General features: G+C 46.2%; 1 protein-coding gene across 2 annotated transcripts in view; it reads left to right on the top strand.

The window, feature by feature from the left end:
• LOC147612834 (uncharacterized) overlaps nucleotides 1–23,684 on the top strand; it is an 83,781-nt gene that overhangs the window by 42,711 nt on the left and 17,386 nt on the right. The window contains exons 3-5 of one of the 2 annotated variants that reach the window (XM_086783478.1): nucleotides 22,046–22,192; nucleotides 22,274–22,397; nucleotides 22,500–22,786. In XM_086783478.1, the coding sequence (XP_086639604.1) occupies nucleotides 22,046–22,192; nucleotides 22,274–22,397; nucleotides 22,500–22,786 (558 nt within the window). The remainder of the gene's footprint in view (nucleotides 1–22,045; nucleotides 22,193–22,273; nucleotides 22,398–22,499; nucleotides 22,787–23,684) is intronic. The other variant, XM_086783479.1, reaches the window with a different exon arrangement.

The raw sequence follows: 23,684 nt of genomic DNA, 5'->3' as shown, positions 1-23,684 counted from the left end.
TTTGGTTTATCTATAGTCCACAGTCATTCTCTCTAAAGAAATAAAGCAAATACTATCTCGTTATCGGGATAGGGGGCCCTTCAGTGGGTAATTCGGGACCCAATCTGGTGTACAGTTCTCATATCTCTCTCTCATATCTCTTTAAAGTTTGAAGTATTAAAGTGGGTTGCTAAACTCACGAAACTCAGGATACAGAAGATGGTGTGAGCATTTGTGGACAGGATCTTCCAATACAAAGACATCCGCTGCATATCACATTGGTATCACATTCAGATTGTCCACACACACCGTATCCTAGCGTGGGGCATCCTTGGATGGTTAGATTGCGTTCCGGCACGACCACCGACTTCAGCATCATGTCTTGAGAAGAGAGTACTCATCAGCCGGAAGACGTCTCCCCCGAAGGAGACCATGTTCTTCCGCCTCAACAGACACCATAGCTCTTCTTAGAGCTCAGAACCAGCTGCTCATGGAGCGTCTCCAACTCTTGGAGGCAACAACAGCACGTCCTTCTACACCTCCAGCAGCACCCGACTACATCTTCCTCTTCTTTCAGATGGAACAACAAAGGAGAGAGGATGAGGCCCGAAGGAAAAGAGAAAAGGCAGAAAGACGGGACTATGAGGAAGCCCAATGCAGGATCGACGAAGACCGACGTCAGGCTGACCAACGCAGGATCGACGAAGACCGACGTCAGGCTGACCAACGTGAGCTTGATCGAGAACATATGTTACTCGAGCACCAACGGGAAAAGGAGGCCCTACACTTGAGGTATCAGCAGCTCTCCTCAGTCCTCTCAGTCATAGGTGTCACCAGCGAGCAGTCAGCAGCATCAACCACCATCATTCGCAGTCAACCAAACTTCAGTAAGTATGATGGTAAGTGTGATCATTCATTAGTTAATCAATTTATTCATCAGTTTAATGCTCATTTTCCATTAGCTAGGATCACAGACCCTCAAGACAAAGTCCACTTAGCGGCTTCCTATCTCACTGGTGAGGCAGTCACTTGGTGGCAGCATTGGTCTAGTATTCATACAGACCAGGCCACAGGTGTCATAGCCTTTGACTGGGACATCTTTGTCCATGACCTGAAGACCAGATTTCTCCCGCCCCAGTACATGACTGGTTTGAAAGACGAGTTCTATGGACTCAGACAGAACGGATCCCCAGTGCTTCAGTTTTCCGGTAAGGTTATTACTTTAGCACATCAGTTAGGGTTATCTGAACAGGCTAAGATGGAGCAATTCATTCGTGGATTGGACTCCAACATTCGGTTCACAGTTTGTAACTTTGAACCAAGTACATATGACCGGGCTTTGACTCTCGCTCAGAATGAAGAAATGAAGATGAACGAGGGCAAGTCCAAGCAGTCATCTCAGTCCAGTACCAAGCCCCAACAGGGGAAGGGTAATTCGTCTTCTAAAGACACTAAGACAGACAACAGTCCTAGCGCTAGTTCAGGGGGTAAGGAATCCAAGCCTAAGAAGACCCCTGAGGAAAAGGCTCAAGCAGGCATCACTAGAGGCTATCTTCCTCCAGAGGAGCAACGAGCTTATGGCTCTGTCAAGGGCCGACAGTTCATAATCCTTTTTGACATGGGCAGGTCTAAGGACGCCATCTCTCCCCAGTTGGCTACCAACATGAGCTGTACCTTAGTCCCATATCATTTGGATGTGGACGGGTTTACACCTGGTCTTCGCACCCACATTTCCCAGAAGGCACAACAATTTGCCTTTGAAGTTCAGAAGGCCTCATTTCAACGAGATTTCATTGTCTCACCTCTGTTGGGGTGTGACATGATCTTAGGAATTCAGTGGTTCCGTCAGTATGAGCCTATTCCCGATTGGGGGCAGGACACTTTTACTATTTGTAAAGGTTTTCTTGAGCGTGTCATGATTCGAGGGGATAGAAGCATTCTTGGCATCCCATTGATTTCGCATCTCCAGGCCAGACGAGCTATCCGCAAGGGAGCAGAAGGAGCACTCCTTTATGTTCGTGCTCAAACAGCCCCTCCCTCATTAGTAGCATCCGTTACATCTTCAGTCCCTCAGTTAATTAGCAGACCTCCTATCCAGACACCAGGACATTATGCTTAGGGACGATCTCCCGCCCAGTCTCCCACCCTCTCGTCCTGAGGACCATCACATTGATTTGGTCCCTGGATTAGATCCTCCTAGTAGGTTTCCCTATCGTCTTTCCAAGACTTTAGAGGGCGAGTTAGAAAAGCAGTTATCTGAGCTTCTCCGAGCCGGATTCATTCGGTCTTCTTCCTCCCCATTTGCTGCACCTATCCTATTTGTCTAAAAGAAGGACAAGTTTGCACGCCTTTCTGTAGACTACAGGGCATTAAATAAACTCACTATCAAGAATAAGTTTCCTATGCCCAAGATAGAGTACATTTTGGAGCGTTTAGACGGTGCTAAGTTTTTCACTAAGATGAACCTCAAGAGTGGTTACCATCAGGTCCGCATTTTTGAAGCTGACATTCCAAAAACAGCTTTTCGGACAGAGCGTAGTCACTACGAGTTCGTAGTCATGCCTTTTGGGCTTACAAATGCACCCGCAACGTTCAATAAGATGATGTCTAGGATTTTCGCAGTCCACATTGGGAAGTGTGTTTTCATATTCCTTGATGACATACTAGTCTTCTCAGCCACTGCGGAGCAGCATGAGAAAGATGTGGAGAAAGTCTTGCAACTTTTGCGAGATAATCAGCTCTACATAAACGCCAAAAAGTCTGTCTTTGGTGTTAAGGAAGTTCAGTATTTGGGCTACATCATCGGTTCCGATGGGATTAGACTGGACCCATCAAAGGTTGAGGAGATCTTAGATTGGGACATTCCTAAGACCGCCCAAGAAATCCGTTCTTTCGTAGGTCTTTGTCAGGCCTATAGTACCCATGTCCATCAGTTTTCCAACCTTGCAGCACCTCTTACCGACTTGCTCAAGGGGGTGAAGACTTGCAAGCAAAAAGTCTCAGTTACAGGTAAGGCACTTGATGCATTCCGTGCACTCCAAAAAGCTGCCTCAGAAGCACCTGTATTAAAGTTAGCATCATGGGACGAACCTTTTGAGGTCATCACCGATGCCAGCAATGTAGCCATAGGTGCAGTCCTCCAGCAGGACAATAGACCCGTGACATATTATAGTAGAAAGTTGGATGTCGCCGAAAAGAATTATTCGGTATATGACAAAGAGCTTTTGGGTGTGATCACAGCGCTCAAACATTGGAAGCCTTTTCTTTATGGACAGGCTTTCACAGTGAAAACAGACCACCAAGCACTTAAGTGGCTTCAGACTATGCCAAGTGCCCAGTGGAGTGATCGATAGGCCAGGTGGAGTCAAATCTTCCAACAATTCGGAGGTATGATTGAATACATCCCTGGTAAGCATAACCCAGTAGGAGATGCTCTCAGTTGAAAGTCCAGCATCCAGGCAGTCCAAGAATCTACCATTCTCAAAATCATGGGGAAGGACTTGGATAGTATGAAAGACCAATATGTCGACTCCCCTGAGTTTGGTACTCAGTACAGTTTGGCCCTCAATTCTGAGCCTGGCCACTATTCAGTACAGAACGGTTGGTTGTTCTACAAGAACCGTCTCTGTGTTACTCGGGAAAAGCGTTCCGCTCTTCTCCACGATGCCCATGACTCCTTAGTTGGAGGACATAGGGGTATCAACAGTACCCTCGAGAAATTAGAACGGTCCTTTTATTGGCCAAAGATGAGGCGTGATGTCTATGCACATGTACAAGCTTGTAAGATTTGTCAAAAAGTCAAGGTTCCCCATACAAAGAAGACAGGTTTACTTCAACCTTTGCCTATCCCCGACGGACCTTTCATCGACATATCTATGGACTTCGTAGGGCCTCTACCAGCATCCACCGGATCCCGTAACACCCAGTGTTTTACCATTGTGGATCGCTTTAGTAAATTCTGCATGCTTATCCCATGCAAGCATACGGCCACAGCCGAGGACGTAGCCCGTCTGTTTCTCAAGCATTGGTATCCAATTTGTGGTTTGCCTAGCACCATAACATCAGATAGAGATTCCAAGTTTACCTCGCATTTCTAGAGGGCATTATTTGAAAACTTCGGAACTAAGTTGCAGTTGTCTAGTGCATTCCATCCCCAGACAGAAATTTATAACCAGTTGGCCTTTGATGTTCTCAAGTCATACTGTCATGACCAGCAATCCAAATGGGAACATTATCTTCCTTTGGTCCAAGCTATCTTGAACGACACTCATTCATCCAGTGTCGGACGGACTCCATATGAAGCAGCCTTTGGTCGCCGTTTTTCTTCTCTTTTGACGAGAATGGTGTCTCCATATTTAGAGGCTAATAAAACCACGGAAGCATTTTCTGAGATCATTGAGTCAGTCAAGGACCGCTTGACCAAAGCTCAGGAAGCATATAGCAGACAGGCAAATAAGTCTAGACTAGATGTCCACTTCAAGGGGATTGGGTCTATTTGCGTATCATGAAACAGAGATTGAAACAAGTGGGCAAACGTTGTCCCAAGCTTTCATTCCGTAGTTTTGGCCCTTTTCCAATAGTTAAGAAGTTAAGTGATGTCTCCATGAAGTTAAAGTTGCCTACTAGTTGGACAATGCATGATGTTTTTCATGTTTCTTGGCTAAAACCATATGTTGGTCCATAAGTGTTTGATGTTTCAGATGAACAGCAGCTAGACGTGGTAGACGAAGCAGAAGTTATTGAGCCTGAGCAGATCCTTCTTCATCGATGGAAGCATGGTTTCGGTCGACGGATACGTCAATTTTATACGAAATTCCGAGATCGAGGCACCCACGAAGCCGTATGGCTCGACAAGGAGTTCTTCCAGGAGTTCCCCCAGTTATTGGCGGACTACTTGGAAGCCATGAACCTGCTGCCAAGCTAAGCAGGAGGGAACGTCACATCATCAGAAGTGCAACAGTTGTATAGTATTAGAACCCAGTAGGATGATAATTGTCGTACGCCGTGACCCCATTGTACATTTATTAAATAAATGACCAGCCAACTTGACCAGCCTCTGGTTAGTATAAATAGGCTTGCATAGGGCTTAGTTTCTCATTCAGTCTTCAGTGTGCTAAGAGCTTTCCTCCTTAGCCCTAGGAGTTTCCTTGCCTTCAGTACTAGACTAGTCTCATCCAGCCCTTGGAGAGCTTGAGTTTGCTTCAGCCTACCTTGGTTCTCCAACGCATGCATCTTCAGCAGCCCTACAGCCATAAGCGCATCAGATCAGCCCTACAGCCATAAGCGCATCAGATCAGCCCCTGAATCAGCAAGAAGACCTGCATTTTCTGCATGTGAATCAGCCGCCTACAGTCAGCCTGCGTTTACAGATCTGCAGCACTTTCAGTTCTGCGTTTTCTGTCCAGCATCAGAATTCAGCAAGCGTTTCAGTCCAGTCTCAGTTCCACGCCAGAATTCAGCTATTCAGTCCTAGGTTTGCAGGCTTCCAGTAGCCCCTTTCATGCGTTTCAGTCCTACAGCAGTTCCTCCGCCTATATGCATCCATACATGCTACAGCCCTCTGGTGAAGGTAACCAAGCATTCATAAGCATTTACAGCATTCTAACATAGCTTAGAACAGTCCACCATCTTCTTTTCTCAGCCTCAGGTGTGCAGCCCTTCCTCATGCCCTTGGGAAGAGTGCATAGGCTCGAGATCAGTTCATCGTGGTGTTTCTACAGCCGTGTACAGTTCAGCCAATCTCCGATCCTCCGAGATCTTGCGTTTGGCTTATCTACAGTCCACAATCATTCTCTCTAAAGAAATAAAGCAAATACTATCTCGTTATCGGGACAGGGGGCCCTTCAGTGGGTAATTGGGACCCAATCTGGTGTACAGTTCTCATATCTCTCTCTCATATCTCTTTAAAGTTTGAAAAAACTCAGGATACAGAAGACGGTGTGAGGATTTGTGTGACAGGATCTTCCAATACAAAGACTTCCACTGCATATCACACCGGTGATGTTTGACGTGCTCCTCCAGAGGATGATTGTATACAACCATATCATCCAGGAATATGGTTTGTGTGACAAGGTCATCGACCGTCACCCCATCAACCTGATGATCGTCATCGTGTTGAACAATCTTGTCCAACTGACGACTGTGTGCTCTCTACCGGCCATGGTCAAACCCGGGAAAGCTGTTGCTGCCCAGGGAAATCTCGCATGTAGGGGTGGAGTATCGCAGTGTCCTATCCGTCCACGGAGAAGTAAAGACCTCCAATATCGGTAGAGAACTCTCAAGCTTTGCTTGTGGAGAACTAAAGCCTAAGACCCCTTTTTATACTTAAAAAAGGCGTGCTATTGAGTCCTAAAAAAAACCAGTTACTTTCAGTTTTTTTTTCCCAAAAAACTCATGTGCTTTTTCTTCGAAATTTCGAATGTGTGTAAATATATGAGTCCCCTTTTTGTTTTAAAAAACTGTCCCATGCCCTTTTAAAAAACAGTGTCCAGATTTGTTTAAAAAATCATGCTATGCTTTTTATATGAAAAAAACATCATGCTTTTTTTTTTGTGCGAAACCAACGCTCAGTTCTTTTTTATAAAACATTTTGTTTTTTCTTTAAAAAACTGATATACGCTTTTTTTGGACTACTGTCGGCTGCTTTTCCCTCTTGCGCACAGCTATACGTACACTGTACGGACTGTTCAGAGGCTGTCGTGCAGGTCTGACGCTGCGTTTACTGCGCTCCTATCCGTACGTATGTACAGCTGCGCATGCTCTGCTCGTATGGCCTCTGTACAACAAGTACGGCGTGTCCAGCCTCACTCCAGGCCCCCACGTGCGTGGATGTTGTGTAGGCATATGCTCACTTATGGTAGTGCGATGTGTAAACAGGGCTTAAGCAAGGGCACTTTTTCCCATGTGGTTTTTCCCCTTGGACATCAAGTGTGAAAGGACACTCTAACATATAATATTTTGTACTTCTATATTATATGGATGTGGCACACATGCAAGGGTTGACTTGCATTTTGTGGATACCACACTTTTGGCTCTCTCTCTCTCTCTCTCTCTCTCTCTCTCTCTCTCTCTCTCTCTCTCTCTCATTTTCTGTGTGTGAGCTTCTCAACCTTGCACCTAACCCTAATGTGCAGATTTGTGTGTGTGAGTGTGTGAGTCCAACACCCAGCATTTGGTATCAGAGCTGGGAGCTGGGAGCTGGGAGCTGGCCTTGGAAAACTGCTGCTGGAAAAATTTATGTAAAATTCCGTCCACAGGCTGCCAAATTCCGTTGCTTGCGTTTTTCCGTCCGTCAGATTCCGTCGCCGCTGTGTTTCCGTCCGTCGGTTCCGTCCAGTTGCTCCACCGTCCGGCCGCCAGAGACGGGCGGCACTAGTGGGGAGCCCACCACCCCCGCCCAGCTCGCGGGCGGTTCTGCCAACTCCAGCCGGCGCCTGCTCCCGCCGCCGCCCAGGCTCCCCCTCCGCTCCGTCACACCACCTGCGCCGCCCAGCTCCGTCACGTATCTGGGCACCGTCGGCGCTTCATCCGGTCGACCAGAGGCTACGCTCCGCCGTCACAGCCCTCAACGGCTGCCGTGGTCCCGTCAGTGCCACCAGCCCAGGCCCGTCGACGCTCAGCACAGGCATCGCCATCCCATTCCGTCGACGGCTGCAGGCTGGCCGTCCCAACGTCCGTTCGCACCTGCCGTCCTCACCTCACCGTCGCCCGTTACAGGCCATTCGCGTTCGCTAGCGATCCGCCTACCTCTTCGCTAGCCAGCGCCAGTCTGCTCCATCGTCGACTCCAGGCGCCAGCACTGGTCCAAGGCCGCCGGCGCACCTTCCCGACTATTCAAAAACGCTGTACTCGCTTGTGTCTCCCGCTTCTGGCTCGCACGACTACTCAACATTCCGCCTGCTCGCCTGCCTGCCACCAGCACGCCTGCTCGACCCAACATATTGGTTTAACTCCCTCCAACGTCTCCACCTGCAACGACTAGCCACCTGCAACGACACCTTGCCTGAAGGTATTTTTCTGTAAAAATTTCTAGGTCAAATACAAAATCTGCAGCCATTGCAGGGCAGGTCATATGCCGATTTTGCAGACAATGAATACTGTGCAAGTCAGATTGAAAAGAAAATTGCAGATGAAATTTGGGGGTTTTTGAAATTGAGGTCAAAATCAGCAAATTGAACCTCTCTTATTTGCAGAAATTTGGGGGTTTTCAAAATTGAAGTCAAAATTGGCAAATTGGAGCTCTTACATTTGCAGAAATTTGGGGCTTTTCTGAAAATTGGCCAATTAGATGCACATTGAAGCGATTGGAGTGCATAAAAATTGGGGATTTTCTGATTGGAGCATGTAATTGGGCATTACAGCTGCGATTTGTCGCGTATGTATACACATTGAGTGTAATTGGACAATTTGGTGCAGGTTTACACTTGCTTTGGTTTGCAGGCATACATTTGCGCAGGACATTTGGTTGCCTGGCAGTGCACATTGGTGCTTGGTTTGCTTGCAGCTATACTTTGTTGACATGGCACAAAATGCTACGGATGTATTTGGTGTGCTCACCCAGGAGGACAAGCTGGATGGATCTAACTACTCCCTCTGGAGTTTTATGATCCGTAATTTGCTGGTAGCCAAAGGGCTTTGGGGCATCGTGTGTGGTGATGACACACGCCCACATACCATTCAGCCAGCCACGCCTCAAAGGGGAGATGCTCAAAGAGCTTCTGATGTAGATCCTGCTCCCACACAAGAGCAGAAGAGATGGGACTCTAGAGATGCACAGGCCATGTCATTGATAGCCCTTTCAGTGAAAAGGACTATTATTCCGCACATTCGTTCATGCAAGACATCGAAGCTTGCATGGGACACATTGGAAGCAATGTATCAGGTACGCAACGAGGCAAGAGTTGCCTACTTGAAGAGGCAATTGGATCTTCTTTCTATGGATGAGGGTGACTCCATGGCAGATCATCTCACCAAAGTGAAAGATTTGCAGGAACAATTGCTCAACATTGATGAGGTTATCCCAGACAGACAGACAGATGGTCACCAACACTCTTCATTCTTTACCGCCTTCCTACTTGGGCTTTCACACCTCTCTCAACCTCTCGATGAGAGGAGGTGGTGATCCCGTCACTTTTGAAGAGCTCGTGGGTTTACTCTTGCAGGAAGAGCAAACAAGAGCAAACATATCGAGCAACCGTGGTGGAGAAAAGGCATTTACAGCCAAGGATAAGGGTAAAGCAAAGAGCTTTAAGCATGGGGGACAACAGTCTAGCAAGGCTGGTCATGGACAGCCCTCTTCTAGTGGTGAAAAGTCTGACAAAGGGGATGCAAACAAGCCCAAAAAGAAGGGCAAATGTCACTACTGCCGTAAGCCTGGACACTACATCAGTGAATGTAGGAAAAGGATTGCAAAAGAGAAAAAGAAAGAAGCAGGCAATGCAGTAGCAGACTCTTCGGATGACAAAGCAAAGCAATCAGCTAATGTACTCCAGGAAGAGTACACTTTTTTGGTCACATGCACTAGTGACACACCAGGTGCTTCAGACACTGATATGTCTTGCATTGCATCTGACAGACAGAATGCATCATGGTATTTTGATAGTGGTGCTTCGAGCCACATCACTTCATGCAAAGATGTATTTCAGCACTTGGTTTATGCTTCAAATGGCCGCACTGTATCATGTGCAGATCATACCACATATCCAGTAAAGGGAATTGGTAATGTCATACTTATTGCAGCCAATGGTGCCAATATATGTATAAAAAATGTATTGTATGTTCCAGGAATAAAGAAAAATCTGCTCTCCGTCTCAGCCATAAACGACCAAGGTTTAAAGGTTGAATTTGAAGATGGGAAGTGTTTGGTAAAAGACCCATCAAAGGGTTATGAAATAGTCACTTCTTGAACACGATACAAAGGCTTGTATAAGCTGGACAGCTATGACAAGCGCACTTATGATGCAAATACAGTGGCTGCCCACACTCCTGCTATGCATGATGCAGAGCTATGGCATGCTCGTTTTGGGCATGTAAATTTTCAGAGTTTGATGCTTTTGCAAAAGCATCATATGGTTGATAATATGCCGCCTCTTGAGTCTCCGCCAAGACATGTATGTGAGGGGTGTATTTTGGGAAAGATGCATCGGAAACCATTCCCCAAAGATGGAGCTGTTAGAGCTGAAAATAAATTACAGCTCATACATAGTGATGTATGTGGTCCAATGCGGACACCATCCATAGGGGGGCATCTTTACTTTGTCACATTCATTGATGACTACTCCAGGTTTGCTTGGACTTACCCTTTGAAAGCGAAAGAAGATGTGTTTACATGCTTTCGACACTTTGTCGCAATGGCTGAAAATATGTGTGCATGTAAAGTCCAAACACTTCGCTCAGATAGAGGTGGAGAATACATGTCAAATGCATTCAAGGATTATATGCTTGAAAAAGGCATCAAACACCAATGTACTGTGCCTTACACACCGCAGCAGAATGGTGTAGCTGAGAGGAAAAATAGATCTCTCATGGAGATGGCAAGATGCATGGTGAAAGCACAAAAGTTGCCTCACAAATTCTGGATGGAAGCTATAATGTGTGCAACTCATGTGTTGAACAGGTGTCCAACAAAAGCTTTGAAAACCATAACACCATTTGAGGCTTGGTATAGCCGAAAGCCAACAGTGGATTATATGCGTACATTTGGGTGTTTGGCATATGCACATGTGCCAGAACAACTCCGAACAAAGCTTGATGACAAAGCAATTAAATGCATTTTTGTGGGCTACAGCAATGAAAGCAAAGGATACCGTCTTTATAATCCAACTACACGAAGGATTTTTGTGAGTAGAGATGTGGTATTTGCTGAAAATTCAGAACAGCCCATGGTCAGCTTGTATAAAAGCAATGATACAGGCATACAGGACATGTTTGATGGACTTTTACCCATTGCAATTAGGGGGGATTCAGATCAGCCAGCCCCTACACAAGAAAATCCACATGTAGAACATGTGGACCAGCCAGCCATTCAGGCCCCTTCTCTGGAAGAAGTGGAAGATCTTGTCAGGGAAGAGCAAACAGCCATAGACACAGCCAAGTCAGTGCCAAGATGGTTGCTGAAAACTTTGCAAGAAAGCAAACTTGCAGCTCCACTCACAGGTAGAACAAGGGCTAGTTCCAGCCATGCTTTGAATGTACATCGTGGGGAGTCTGCATTCGCAATGGGTGGTCTCTTTGATTCAGAAGAGCCTTCTTCTTATGAAGAAGCACATGAGAATGAGCATTGGTTGCAAGCTATGCAAGCTGAAATTTCTTCTATCATGAAGAATAATACATGGGATCTTGTGGAATTGCCTAAAGGCAAGCATGTAATTGGCACAAAGTGGGTGTACAAAGTCAAAAGAAAGTCTGATGGTACTATTGACAGGTACAAAGCAAGACTTGTGGCTAAAGGCTACTCCCAGAAAAAGGGAATAGATTATGAAGAGACTTTTGCTCCTACTTCGAGAATGACCACAATAAGATCTGTGATTGCATTGGCTGCTCATAAAGGATGGAAAGTGCATCAATTGGATATCAAAACTGCATTCTTAAATGGGGATTTACAAGAGGAAGTATATGTAAATCAGCCCATTGGTTTTGTAGTTCCTGGTGAGGAACATAAAGTATGCAGGTTGCACAAAGCATTGTATGGGTTAAAGCAAGCTCCAAGAGCTTGGTATGATAAGATACATGCTCATCTAACCAGCCAAGGTTATGAGAATAGTCCAGCAGAAAGCACGTTGTATGTGAAGAAAACCGATGCCGATATTCTCATAGTCATCTTGTATGTAGATGACATGCTCATTACAGGTACAAGCAAAGCACAAATTTCAGATTTCAAAGCTGATTTGAAAGCTGAATTTGATATGTCAGATTTGGGGCCTTTACACTACTATCTCGGCATACAGTTTATGCATACAGATGATGGCATTGTTATGCAGCAAACTAAGTACATAAAAAGTTTGCTAAAAAGGTTTCACATGGATGAATGTAAGCCCATTTCTACTCCGGTAGAACCAGGTGTACGGCTTATTATGCATGATATTGGAGAGCCTTTTGAGGCTGGCCTTTATAGCCAGGCAGTGGGATGCCTCATTTACTTGTGTAACACGAGGCCAAACATATCTTTTGGGGTGTCTTTGTTGAGCAAATTCATGCACAGCCCAGGCACAAAGCATTGGCAAGCAGTCAAACGCATTTTTCGTTATCTTAAGGGTACCCTGGATCTTGGTTTGTTCTATCCCAGGGGGGGGCAGCTTGCAGCTTTATGCATACAGTGATTCAGATTGGGCTGGTGATTACGATACCAGGCAATCCACCAGTGGGAATTGTTTTTTTCTTGGCGGCTCATGCATATCTTGGTTGAGTAAAAACCAACCCACTGTTGCTACATCTACTTGTGAGGCTGAGTACAGGGCAGTCTTTACAGCTACAGTAGATTGTGTATGGTTGAGGAGACTATTGGCTGATCTTCGTGAGTGTCAGCAGACACCCACCACCATTCTCACTGATAGCCAGAGTGCTATGGCCGTGGCACGAAATCCAGTATTCCATGCACGTACCAAGCACATAGAGATTCATTATCACTATGTCAGAGAGAGGCTACATGCAGGGGAGATCAGTTTATCTTATTGCCCTACACAGGATAATGTTGCAGATCTATTCACAAAGGCTTTACCTCGAGAAAAGTTTAAAGCTTTCCGCAAAGCTTTGGGCTTACTCTCATACAGAGAGTGATCTGCTACCTTGTACAGGTTCACACTTCCACTACAGGGGGGATTTGTAGGCATATGCTCACTTATGGTAGTGCTATGTGTGAACAGGGCTTAAGCAAGGGCACTTTTTTCCATGTGGTTTTTCCCCTTGGACATCAAGTGTGAAAGGACACTCTTAACATATAATATTTTGTACTTCTATATTATATGGATGTGGCACACATGCAAGGGTTGACTTGCATTTTGTGGATACCACACTTTTGGCTCTCTCTCTCTCTCTTCGCTGTCCTGCTACCTGCCTGCGCCCCCCCCTTTCTCTCTCTCTTCGCTATTCCGCCTGCGCCCACCCCTCCCGCTACCTGCCTGCCCCCCCCCCCCCCCCCCGCTGTTCTGTTCTGTTCTGCGCCCTTTCCCCACCCACCCTTAGCCCCGCTGTTCTGTTCTGTTCTGCGCCCTTTCCCCACCCACCCTTAGTCAGGCCCCCAAGGCAGCAACATAACTCTCTCTCTCTGCTGAATCTCCTCTCTTTCCCTTTCCCCTGCATGACTTGACCCCCCCTCCCTGTTGTTTTGCTGCTGTTTCGTGCTGCTGTCATGGATTAATTTTCAGTCCATTGGCTGTGGGAAGTTCTGCAAAAAGTCATGGCCAAGACCGGGTTTAAAGAGGAGCTCGTGAAGGTAGAAGACAAGCTCGGCACAATTATCAAAGAAAACAAGAAGATGGTTGACTCTTCCGTTACCGCAATCATAAACCGCCTCTCCAAACTCGAGAAGGGATTTGACAAAATCCAGGAGCTCGAAGAGAGATCTTCCAAGCAAGAGGCTGAGATTTCAGCCTTAAAGGAGGAACTAGTGGAGGCCAAACTGCATGCTAAAAGTCAAGCGGCTGAAATCTCAGCCCTCAAAAAGGAGTTGGAAGCCACTTCAAAAAGCAAGCTTGAGGATGGAGAATTTCAGCCCTCCTTGATTGAAGAGCTGAATACCATCAAGGAACAAATGAGGATCATTCGAGAGGAGGAGGAGCAACATAAAGAGAAGACATCTTCATGGGTGGAGGTGATCACAAAGACACAAAAGAAGATGGACGAGGCCGAGAAATGGATCGAGGTCGCCAAGAAAGGGAAAGGTAAAGAATCGCCACCCATCCCCACTCCCACCATCATCAACATGACCCTTGAAGAGGAGCAAAGGAGGAAGACCCGGGCCTTACATGTACGAGTGTCCGGTCTAAAAGACCGTGATAATGCGGAAGGGGAAACCAAGGAGCTCTTCTCTATGATGGGCATTGAAGCCACGCACACAAAGGCATGGAGAGTGGGAAAGAAGAGGGAAGGTAGTGGCGAATCTTCTTCTAAGGAGAGAGCACTTATCATTCGTTTCCCCTCCATGGAAGCCAAGAAGGACTTCTTGAAGAGACGTCCTACACTCAAGCAAACGGGAATATTTCTTGGAGATGACCTCACACTCTCGCAACTTGCCCACATGAAAGAAGTTATGCCCGAGATAAGGGCAGCCCGAGAGAAAGGGAAAGTCGCCTTCTATAGAGATGGTAGAGTGGTGATTATGGAGAGGCGCTCTTCATGACGGCGCGAGACCTATGGGACTACACTCAAAGTTGCTACTTGGAATTGTAATGGATCTCTACGCCTTGATGTAGGGGCTTTTGAGGATAGTTTCACTGGGAGGGACATCATCTTCTACTGTGAGACGCATCAGGCTCCTGGACAGTCCATGCCACATGTTAGTGGATACCGATGGGAGACAGCTTGTAGACAGGAGACTCGTTCAGAGCATAGAGGACGGGGCTCAGGAGGAGTGGCAGTATTGTTTAGAGAGGAGCTACAGCCACTGATACATATAGTCCGCAGAGATGAGCAGGCTAGGTACATGTGGGTTAGACTGAGGGCAGAGACCGGCAGATATCTCTACATTGCTATATGCTATTTTGCTCCTAGTACATCAGTGTATGCATCACCTAGCGGGCAGTCTCCCTTTTCTATTTTGGATGATGACATTTGGGAGTTCTCCAGGGATGGTGACATCATTCTCTTGGGAGACTTCAATGCCAGGACCGCCCATAGCCAGACAGTATTTTATGATACCTCAGAGGAGATGTTGAGGGAGCTTGATGTTAGGGATATGGGCCTATCTAGACTCTCACAGGATGAGGAACATACAGTGTATGGGCGGTATTTGATAGACATGGGGACTGCACATGGATTGGCCATCCTGAATGGCCTACAGAGATTCCCAACATCGGGCGGTTTCACTAGCTTTCCACATCGGCATGGTGCTAGTACAGTGGACTATGTTATGGCTCAGCCCAGTCTCATTCCCTCTTTTCAGGATTTTATGGTAGGCACTAGGCCGGTTGGAATAGCAGTGGATCATGCTATCTTGTCCTTCACTCTCACATTTCAGTTCAGCACCGCTCCATTGGGACAGGTCTCCACACACACTCGTTATACCTTTACGAGGGAGACTGACACCGTATACACGGATGAGATATACAGACGCCTATGTGCCGAGGAGCCGGGACGGCCATTAGATGAGCTCACTCAGATATTGATAGAGACGCTTCATGCTGCAGCATCAGAGGCATATCCCCATAGTCAGCCTACACGGAGACAATCTGGGAACATGCCCCAGAACAGTTGGTATGATGAGGAGTGCAGAGAGATGAGGATCAGATTACAGAGAGAGGTGCTCATGGGTGTTACCACTCACAGACAGTCACGGATTACCTTCCGGCACCTAGTGCAACGGAAGAAGAGGGCTTATCTTGCTCAGTTAGAGAGGGATTTGTACCAGTTGTTTATGAGTCAGGACTCAGGCGAGGCATGGAGACTATTCCATGAGCATTCACCATCACCAGCCATTACCTCCACAGAGATTTGGGGTGAGTATGCAGCATCCCTGTACACAGCACCAGGACAGCCGCCCCTGCCAGACCCATCGGAGCCATGCCCAGAGACGTGTGCTTTCTTTACTGCTGAGATGGTAAGGAAAGCTATTGACAGGATGAGGACTGGGAGAGCATATGATCATGATGGTTTGGTAGCAGAGCACTTTATTCATGCCAGAGATATGCTTGCAGAGCTTATTGCTATGATGTTTAACCGAGCCATGTGTGAGGGTTTTCCTGAGACTTGGAATATGTCCACGATTGTGCCTATCTTCAAGTCAGGGGATCCCATGCTTCCTGGGAATTATGGTACCATCATGATTGGTCACACATTGGCTAGATTATATGCATCTATTCTTGAGCAGGAGTTGAGTAGATGGGCAGAGAGAGAGGGCATACGTGCATCAGGGCAGGCAGGGTTCAGGAGAGGTTTCTCCACTCTTGACCATATCTTGACACTCAGAGCTATTATTGAGGAGGGCAGATTATATGGCAGGAGGATTTATTGTTGCTTTGTGGATTTCCGCAAAGCTTTTGACACAGTACCGAGAGCCAGACTGATGCGCAGACTACAGGAGATGGGAGTGCCCACAGAGCTGATTTGGGGAATCATGGCTTTATACAGGACAGTTGTGGGGCAGGTACGTACTACCCAGGGTATATCTGAGATGGTTCACTCCACTATTGGGGTGAAACAGGGCTGCCCCCTTTCCCCTACCTTATTTGGGATGTATGTGGATGAGGTTTTAGACTATGTAGAGCGGGAGGGTGACAGAGGAGCACAGCTAGCAGGGACATGGATTCCGCTGTTATTGTATGCTGATGATATTGTGCTGATCTCAGATTCTCCAGAGGGGATGCAGCGTCATTTGGATGCATTGCACATGTTTGCAGAGGACAGTGGATTGTCTGTTAACCTTGGTAAAACCAAGGTGATGGTGTTTAACACCACAGCACAGTGGGTTAGGAGGTCAATGCCCACCTTTACATATGGTCAGGAGACAGTGGAGTATACAGATGCATATACTTACCTTGGTGTGGTTTTTAGTGGCCCACTATTTTCCTTGAGGAGAGCAGCGGAAACCAGATTGACCAGAGCTTATGCAGCATTGGGGAGACTAGAGAGGATGTGTTCGCAGGTTCAGTTTCAGGAACCTCGAACAAAGCTGTGGCTCTTTGACACTTTGGTCACTTCAGCCATGCTGTATGGAGTGGAGATATGGGGACCCTCAGTGGATCACCACAGCCGAGCTGGTAGCACTGATGGATGGAGACGTATGGAGAGGTCCTTGGTTTCTATGATTTCCGGGATGATTAGGGCCAAGGCCTCCGTACCACATGATATTATCCGTGCAGAGATGGCTGCCCCCCCATTGGTAGTAGAGGCACTCACTCGATCAGTCTCCTTTATACATAGCACTTGGGCTCTCCCTAGAGACAGATATGCTCGCTTAGCCCTGGAGTCTTCACGACAGTTGGCATCACAGGGAGACGGATCATGTTGGTATGCACAGATGACAGCTTGGTTCCAACTGCATGGCTTTAGTATGGACAGGCTACCTCCATTTCAGTACTCCCTGGATGCACCCTCCCTCTCTCTCACACGGGCAGAGATTACCAGACTTATCAGGCAAGACTTGACTCAGCTGGACACTAGGAGGACATGGATACAGCCGACACACGAGCTTGGTACGAAGATGGCTTTCTATAGAGATCATCTTCTCCAGCTCACGGAGGATGGGTTTGTGATTAGACCCAGCTACATGGATACTCATCTTTCTCATGGGGTACGGTGTGCTATTGGTCAGATGCGCACATCCTCACACCAGCTAGAGATTGAGACTGGCAGATTCAGAGGAGTACCAGCTGAGGCCAGGATTTGTCAGCTATGCCAGATGGAGCCAGAGACAGAGTTACATTACATATGTCACTGTCCAGTATATTATGAGATACGAGGCCGTTTTCACTGCCTGTTCAGAGAGGGCTTTGGACCACTTTCTAGAGTCATGAGATACCAGGATCAGAGATGCCTCGGATTGTACTTGCTGGAGCTGCGTAGACATAGAGAGGGTCTCCTGAGAGGGAGGGGATCAGAGAGGGAGAGACACCTACAGAGGCAGATTACAGACTTCTTTCGACCAGAGATTGAGCAGTCAGGTCAGCAGGCATTGCAGCTAGCCCCAGAGTACAGCCGCACCAGAGGTACACTGATTGATCGGGCTATAGAGTTGGGGCGGTCCAGGCGCCCCAAGATGAGAGGCCCATCTCGACACCGGCGGAGACTACAACAAAGGATCAGGATCATACTAGCACGGCATGGGAGACGTCCAGTCAGAGTACTCACCATGGAGGACATTGAGGATATCCGCCATCGACCGATGAGAGACATCTTTGGATAGTGATGTGTATGATGCTTACCTTTGTTGCTGGAGTTTTCCTCCTAGATGTTATCCATTAGGCGTTCCTGGTACCGTACTTTTCCTCATAGTTGTTTCAGTTTCAGTTAGTTGTTTAGTTGTTTTTAGCTTTCCTTACACAGACATTGTATCAGATCCACCAATTGTTGTAACCTTTTTGGTCTCATAGGTCATTTTGGCCTTTTGAAGACGTTAATATATCATTTCATTTCATTTCATTTCATTTCTCTCTCTCTCTCTCTCTCTCTCTCTCATTTTCTGTGTGTGAGCTTCTCAACCTTGCACCTAACCCTAATGTGCAGGTTTGTGTGTGTGCAGTCTTTACAGCTACAGTAGATTGTGTATGGTTGAGGAGACTATTGGCTGATCTTCGTGAGTGTCAGCAGACACCCACCACCATTCTCACTGATAGCCAGAGTGCTATGGCCGTGGCACGAAATCCAGTATTTCATGCACGTACCAAGCACATAGAGATTCATTATCACTATGTCAGAGAGAGGCTACATGCAGGGGAGATCAGTTTATCTTATTGCCCTACACAGGATAATGTTGCAGATCTATTCACAAAGGCTTTACCTCGAGAAAAGTTTGAAGCTTTCCGCAAAGCTTTGGGCTTACTCTCATACAGAGAGCGATCTGCTACCTTGTACAGGTTCACACTTCCACTACAGGGGGGATTTGTAGGCATATGCTCACTTATGGTAGTGCTATGTGTGAACAGGGCTTAAGCAAGGGCACTTTTTCCCATGTGGTTTTTCCCCTTGGACATCAAGTGTGAAAGGACACTCTAACATATAATATTTTGTACTTCTATATTATATGGATGTGGCACACATGCAAGGGTTGACTTGCATTTTGTGGATACCACACTTTTGGCTCTCTCTCTCTCTCTCTCTCTCTCTCTCTCATTTTCTGTGTGTGAGCTTCTCAACCTTGCACCTAAACCTAATGTGCAGGTTTGTGTGTGTGAGTGTGTGAGTCCAACACCCAACATGTTGTACCTGTGCACAAGCCTGTACAGCGTTGTACGACTGCCATGTGGCTTGTACGGCCTACTGCGACCTCTGTACAGCCACCTGCCCCTAGGGTAGCCAGCATGGCCAAGCATGAGACTCTTCAAAAGAGGGGTCACTCCACACACAAACCACCGCAATCTCTTCTCCCCCCTCTCACACGACTAGACATGCTTTTTTCCCTACGCCAACGACAATCTCCATGCAACAGAGAGCAACGACTTGATAGCAAAAGCAACAAAGAGCAACGACTTGATAGCAAAAGCAACGATTCATAGGAAGAGAACGATGAGAAGCATACTCGGGTCTCTTGTAAGATTTGATGCATGACCACACATACCTTTCAGCTTCTTGCATTAGGGTTGGCTCCATAGTAACATGAAACGTTTCGCCGTTTCGTCGTTTCGAAGGTTTGGTTTGGTTTGGTTTCGTCTGTTTTGGACGAAACACAAAGGTTTCGAAATGACGCTTCTTATATACACATACCAAATTTATAACATAGCCAACAAAAAGATGAAGATGCATTTTTTGGGACTAGTGGGTATGAAATTCATGATTTTGGAAGTAGGTTTTTGGTATTTCCAAAATTTGGGCAAGAAAAGGAGAGAAAAAGAGGAGGAAAGAAACAAGTTGGAAGGGAAGAGGAAGGTGCGAAGAAAAGGGAAGGAGGTGAGAAGAAAAGGAGAGAAAGTTGGAAGACAAGAAAAGGAGAGAAAGAGGAGGGGTGGACCATGGAGGAGAAGAGAGAAAGAGGAAGAGGAGGCATGGAGGAGAAGAAGTGAAGGAGCGAAAAGGAGGAGTGGACGAGGAGAAGAGGCAGAGCAATAGGTTGGGGCCGAGAATAAGTGTCGGATGAATGAAGTGGCAAATGGGCAGCAAACAAAGATGGAAACGACGGCAAAAATCGCATTTGCAAAAAAAAAACCTCCCGCCCGTTTTTCTGACCTCACTTTACATTTGGGTGAAACACCATTTCGATGGGTAGGTTTCGTTTTGTTTCGAAACGTTTCGTGCCAGAAACGTTTCGAGAGGGCATAAACGGGTTTTTATGTTACTATGGTTGGCTCTAATACCACTGTCAAACCCCAAGGTCACCCCATAGGACAAACCTGCAACAAGACCCAAAAACTACAAAACAAAGCCATAAACTGTGAAGGGGGTGCAGGCTTGACTCACCACCCAACCATGACAGCCGTGGGGACTTGGCTGTCCCCACCGAGCCATGAGTTGAGCTAACTAGCTAGACGCACCGACTAGTCTCTACGCCTATGTGTGGAAGAGAGATAGAACACGAGAAAACATGCCAAACGGCTGTTATGACCAGAAAATCAGCAAGCGATCAGCTCTGTAGAGAAGTCCCAGAAAGCATAATAGTTCCAGCAACCAACAAAAACAGCAAGCAAGGATGACCCAACAGCAAATACAAAGCTCTGATGAAGATTCTGACTGCATGAACAGCTTCAGAAGGGGGGTAAAACAGTAGGATGCCTGGCGGAAAAGGGCCAGGATCAACTGGTTGGCAAATCGAGGTATTTTTGCGAGCCCTGCTATCCTGAAATACTCCGCGTGATGAGTCGTGATTTGCTTTTTCACTGAAGATAGAGCTCTTTTTTTAATAAAACTGCCCAAAATAGCTGAAAGTCACTTATAAGTGCTTTTTCTCTCTTAAATGGCCCAAACTTGATAATTCCACGCACAATCTGGGTGCCTGTGTCCTATGCCCCTTCCAGATGGTAGTCCCCACCCAACAGGGTGATTTCGTCTTGTCCTGGGACATCTCCAACCCCGCCGGTGTGTGAATGTGTCTTCATGAACCTTAGTAACATGACTTAAAATAATAAATTAAAACTAGAAAATACACTTACCACCTGCAAAGCCGATACGACCACCTATTAGTCTCAAACAGGTGTGCAACACACGTGTCCACAGGGGTACCTAGGTGTCCCCGGCCCCATGGACAGCACGGGCAGTAAAACCAAGCATTGTCCATATAGTCAAAACAAGTCACACAAAGTTAAATAAAATCATTCATGCACATGCATGCATTGAAGATTGGAAAAAATTCCCCATTAACTCATTTGTACTTGAAAAATCCATTACAGGCCTCAGGTATAAATACCTATCCAGACCAAAGATATGTACAGGCCCCAGGTAGAAACACTTGTACAGACCATGAATAAATATTGGCTCTATGGCACAAGCACCCATATAGACCATGAATCTGGACCCCAACACTACAATGTTTGTATAGAACACAGATTCCAAAAATAATCCTGTCATGTCGTTGGCCTCCAAGTGGCATACGCTGCCACAAGATCCATACACATGCCCAAAATTAACATAAGAAGCTCTACAAAATTAGGGATTGGTGACATATTGCCAACTTGGGATGGTTGCCACAAGGGCATTCTGCAAAGGTCATTCCATTGAACTACCGGCAGAAGCTGAAAAAGCAATGGGAATCTCAGTACATTGCTTGTTGCGACAAGCCTTTGTTGATGCTTTGGGCTTTAGATGGTCTGAAGCCACCTTTGCATTCAGATGGTCACAAGCATGCAGTTTGTTGCCTGAGGCAGGTTGATTGGCTTCCAAGCAAAGAAGTCATCAACAGACCTATCAAGGGCAAGGATAATCCCAAACAAGGAGTTGTTAAGGCCATAAAGGGTATGAACTGGAGGAGTGAAAGTCATGCCTCTCTCAGGAAGAGATTCACCTTAACGGCTATTGTGCCAACACCGATCCAGCAAGCATGAAGTAGCAGTTTGATGAGCCTACTTCAGGAGGAGATAGAAGGGATGCATGTGGGAGTGGCTCGGCTATTTTTACTTTTAGGTCAGTTGCACATTGCAGGAGTGCACTAGCCAACATGTGTTCAATTGGATGCTTTCAACCAAAAAGGAATCATCATCAACTTTGTATAACTGATATCTTTAAGAATCTCACTACGAGCATTATGCTGGTGGTGGTTGTGTTTTCTCAGGAGGGCTTTGCCTTTTCACATTGCACAACATGCAAAGCACAGTTCCATCTAAGACCCCATGTCCCAGAGGACTATTCTTGGCGTAAATTGAAATTCAGATTCTTTGTTGCACGCGATATCCTCCTCGTTTTTCTTGCGGTACAAGCGGTAAGTGTCAGATAGAGGTTGTGACTATTCTTCAAACTTAGTTAAGTTCATGTGTTGTTTATCTTTGAACCTGGCGAACAGACAATTGCTGCCTTTGGTGGACTTACATATCTACTGGATTCAAATGGGCAATTTCGAAATTCTTTTAATGACGGTTGGGACAGAGTGCTGTCTGTACATCCTGTTCCTTTCTACTACTGTGCAGGTACGCCATTTGTTTTTGGCTCTTGTATTTGTTTTGAGATTAAGGCTAATTTGAATGGCCCTCATATCTATATAATTGTGGGAAGGTTGTGTGGTTTTGCAGGAGTTTTCATGTTCTTTGTCATAATAGGCATTGGCGGTTTGGTGGTACATTGCTCATCGATAAATCGCAGCGACCCTTGCATGGCTGGGTGCCGACATTGTTGTTACGGCTGGGGGATATTGGATTGCTTCCCTGCATCCATGGAGGCTTGTGGTGCACTTCTTGTCATATTTGTGGTCATTTTTGCCATTTTAGGAATTGCTTATGGCCTCCTAGCTGCAACAATGGCACTTCAAAGAATCTGGCAAAGGCATTACCACATACTAACAAAAAAGGAGCTGAGTAAGGTAATCCCTCCCCCCCCGCCCCCCTCCTCTCCAAACACTTCTTTTGCATTCAGGCGACTAAAGATATGAAAAACAGAATATACGAAGGCTCACGTGTTCCAACTCTGGGGATCAACATTAGAAGCTGGCAGGATACTTCTTATTTAGAAAGAGTCTTGCAAGATTGTGTGCTACAAATTATGTAACTTGATACTTACTCTTGATAATGTAATTGTTTTTAACATGTAATCAGGTTATTCATATTCTTAACCACTGGTTTACTCATGTTTACTTAAAGGTAGTTAACCATAGCTATCAAGCAAACCATGGGTTTAGGTCTAATAAGCTAGTCCCTTTAACTGGCCTTTAGCTTGGACAATAATCAGATTATTAATGTCTATAGTTCCATGCATGAAATGGCTAACACGTGCTTGCAAGTCTCTTATATTGCCATGGCAGTACACAGGATTTCCTGATGGATTCAAGGATCATAAGTGATCCATAGGATATTAAATTTATCCTCTTCAGTACATGCTACGCACATTAGTGCACAGGCAATATCACACCATGTACTAATCACAAGAGAGCATCCAAGAGGTGCTTGCAAGTCTCTTATGTTGCCATGGCATTATACAAGATTTCCGGATGGATCCAAGGATCATAAGGGATCCATACGATATTAAATTTATCCTCTAAGTACATGCTGCCCACATTAGTGCACAGGCAATACATTCATACCATCTACTAGTCACAAGGGAGCATCCAAGAGGTGACTGTCTCTTGAGAGGGTGTGGCGGAAGAGCTGTGCTTGTTTGTCAAGAGGGCAATTGGTTCATGGGAACCAGCCTCAAACATTGTACCATGTAATTGATGTGGAATAAAACCCTTGCCTGCTTCAGCCTTATGTCACCATGTTTCG

This window comes from Cibotium barometz, chromosome 45 (assembly GCF_041138505.1).
Source record: "Cibotium barometz isolate CiBa-2024 chromosome 45, ASM4113850v1, whole genome shotgun sequence".
Taxonomy (NCBI): Eukaryota; Viridiplantae; Streptophyta; class Polypodiopsida; order Cyatheales; family Cibotiaceae; genus Cibotium; species Cibotium barometz.
Note: the sequence above shows the minus strand (reverse complement) of the source record. Positions and strands in the feature narration are given on the sequence as shown.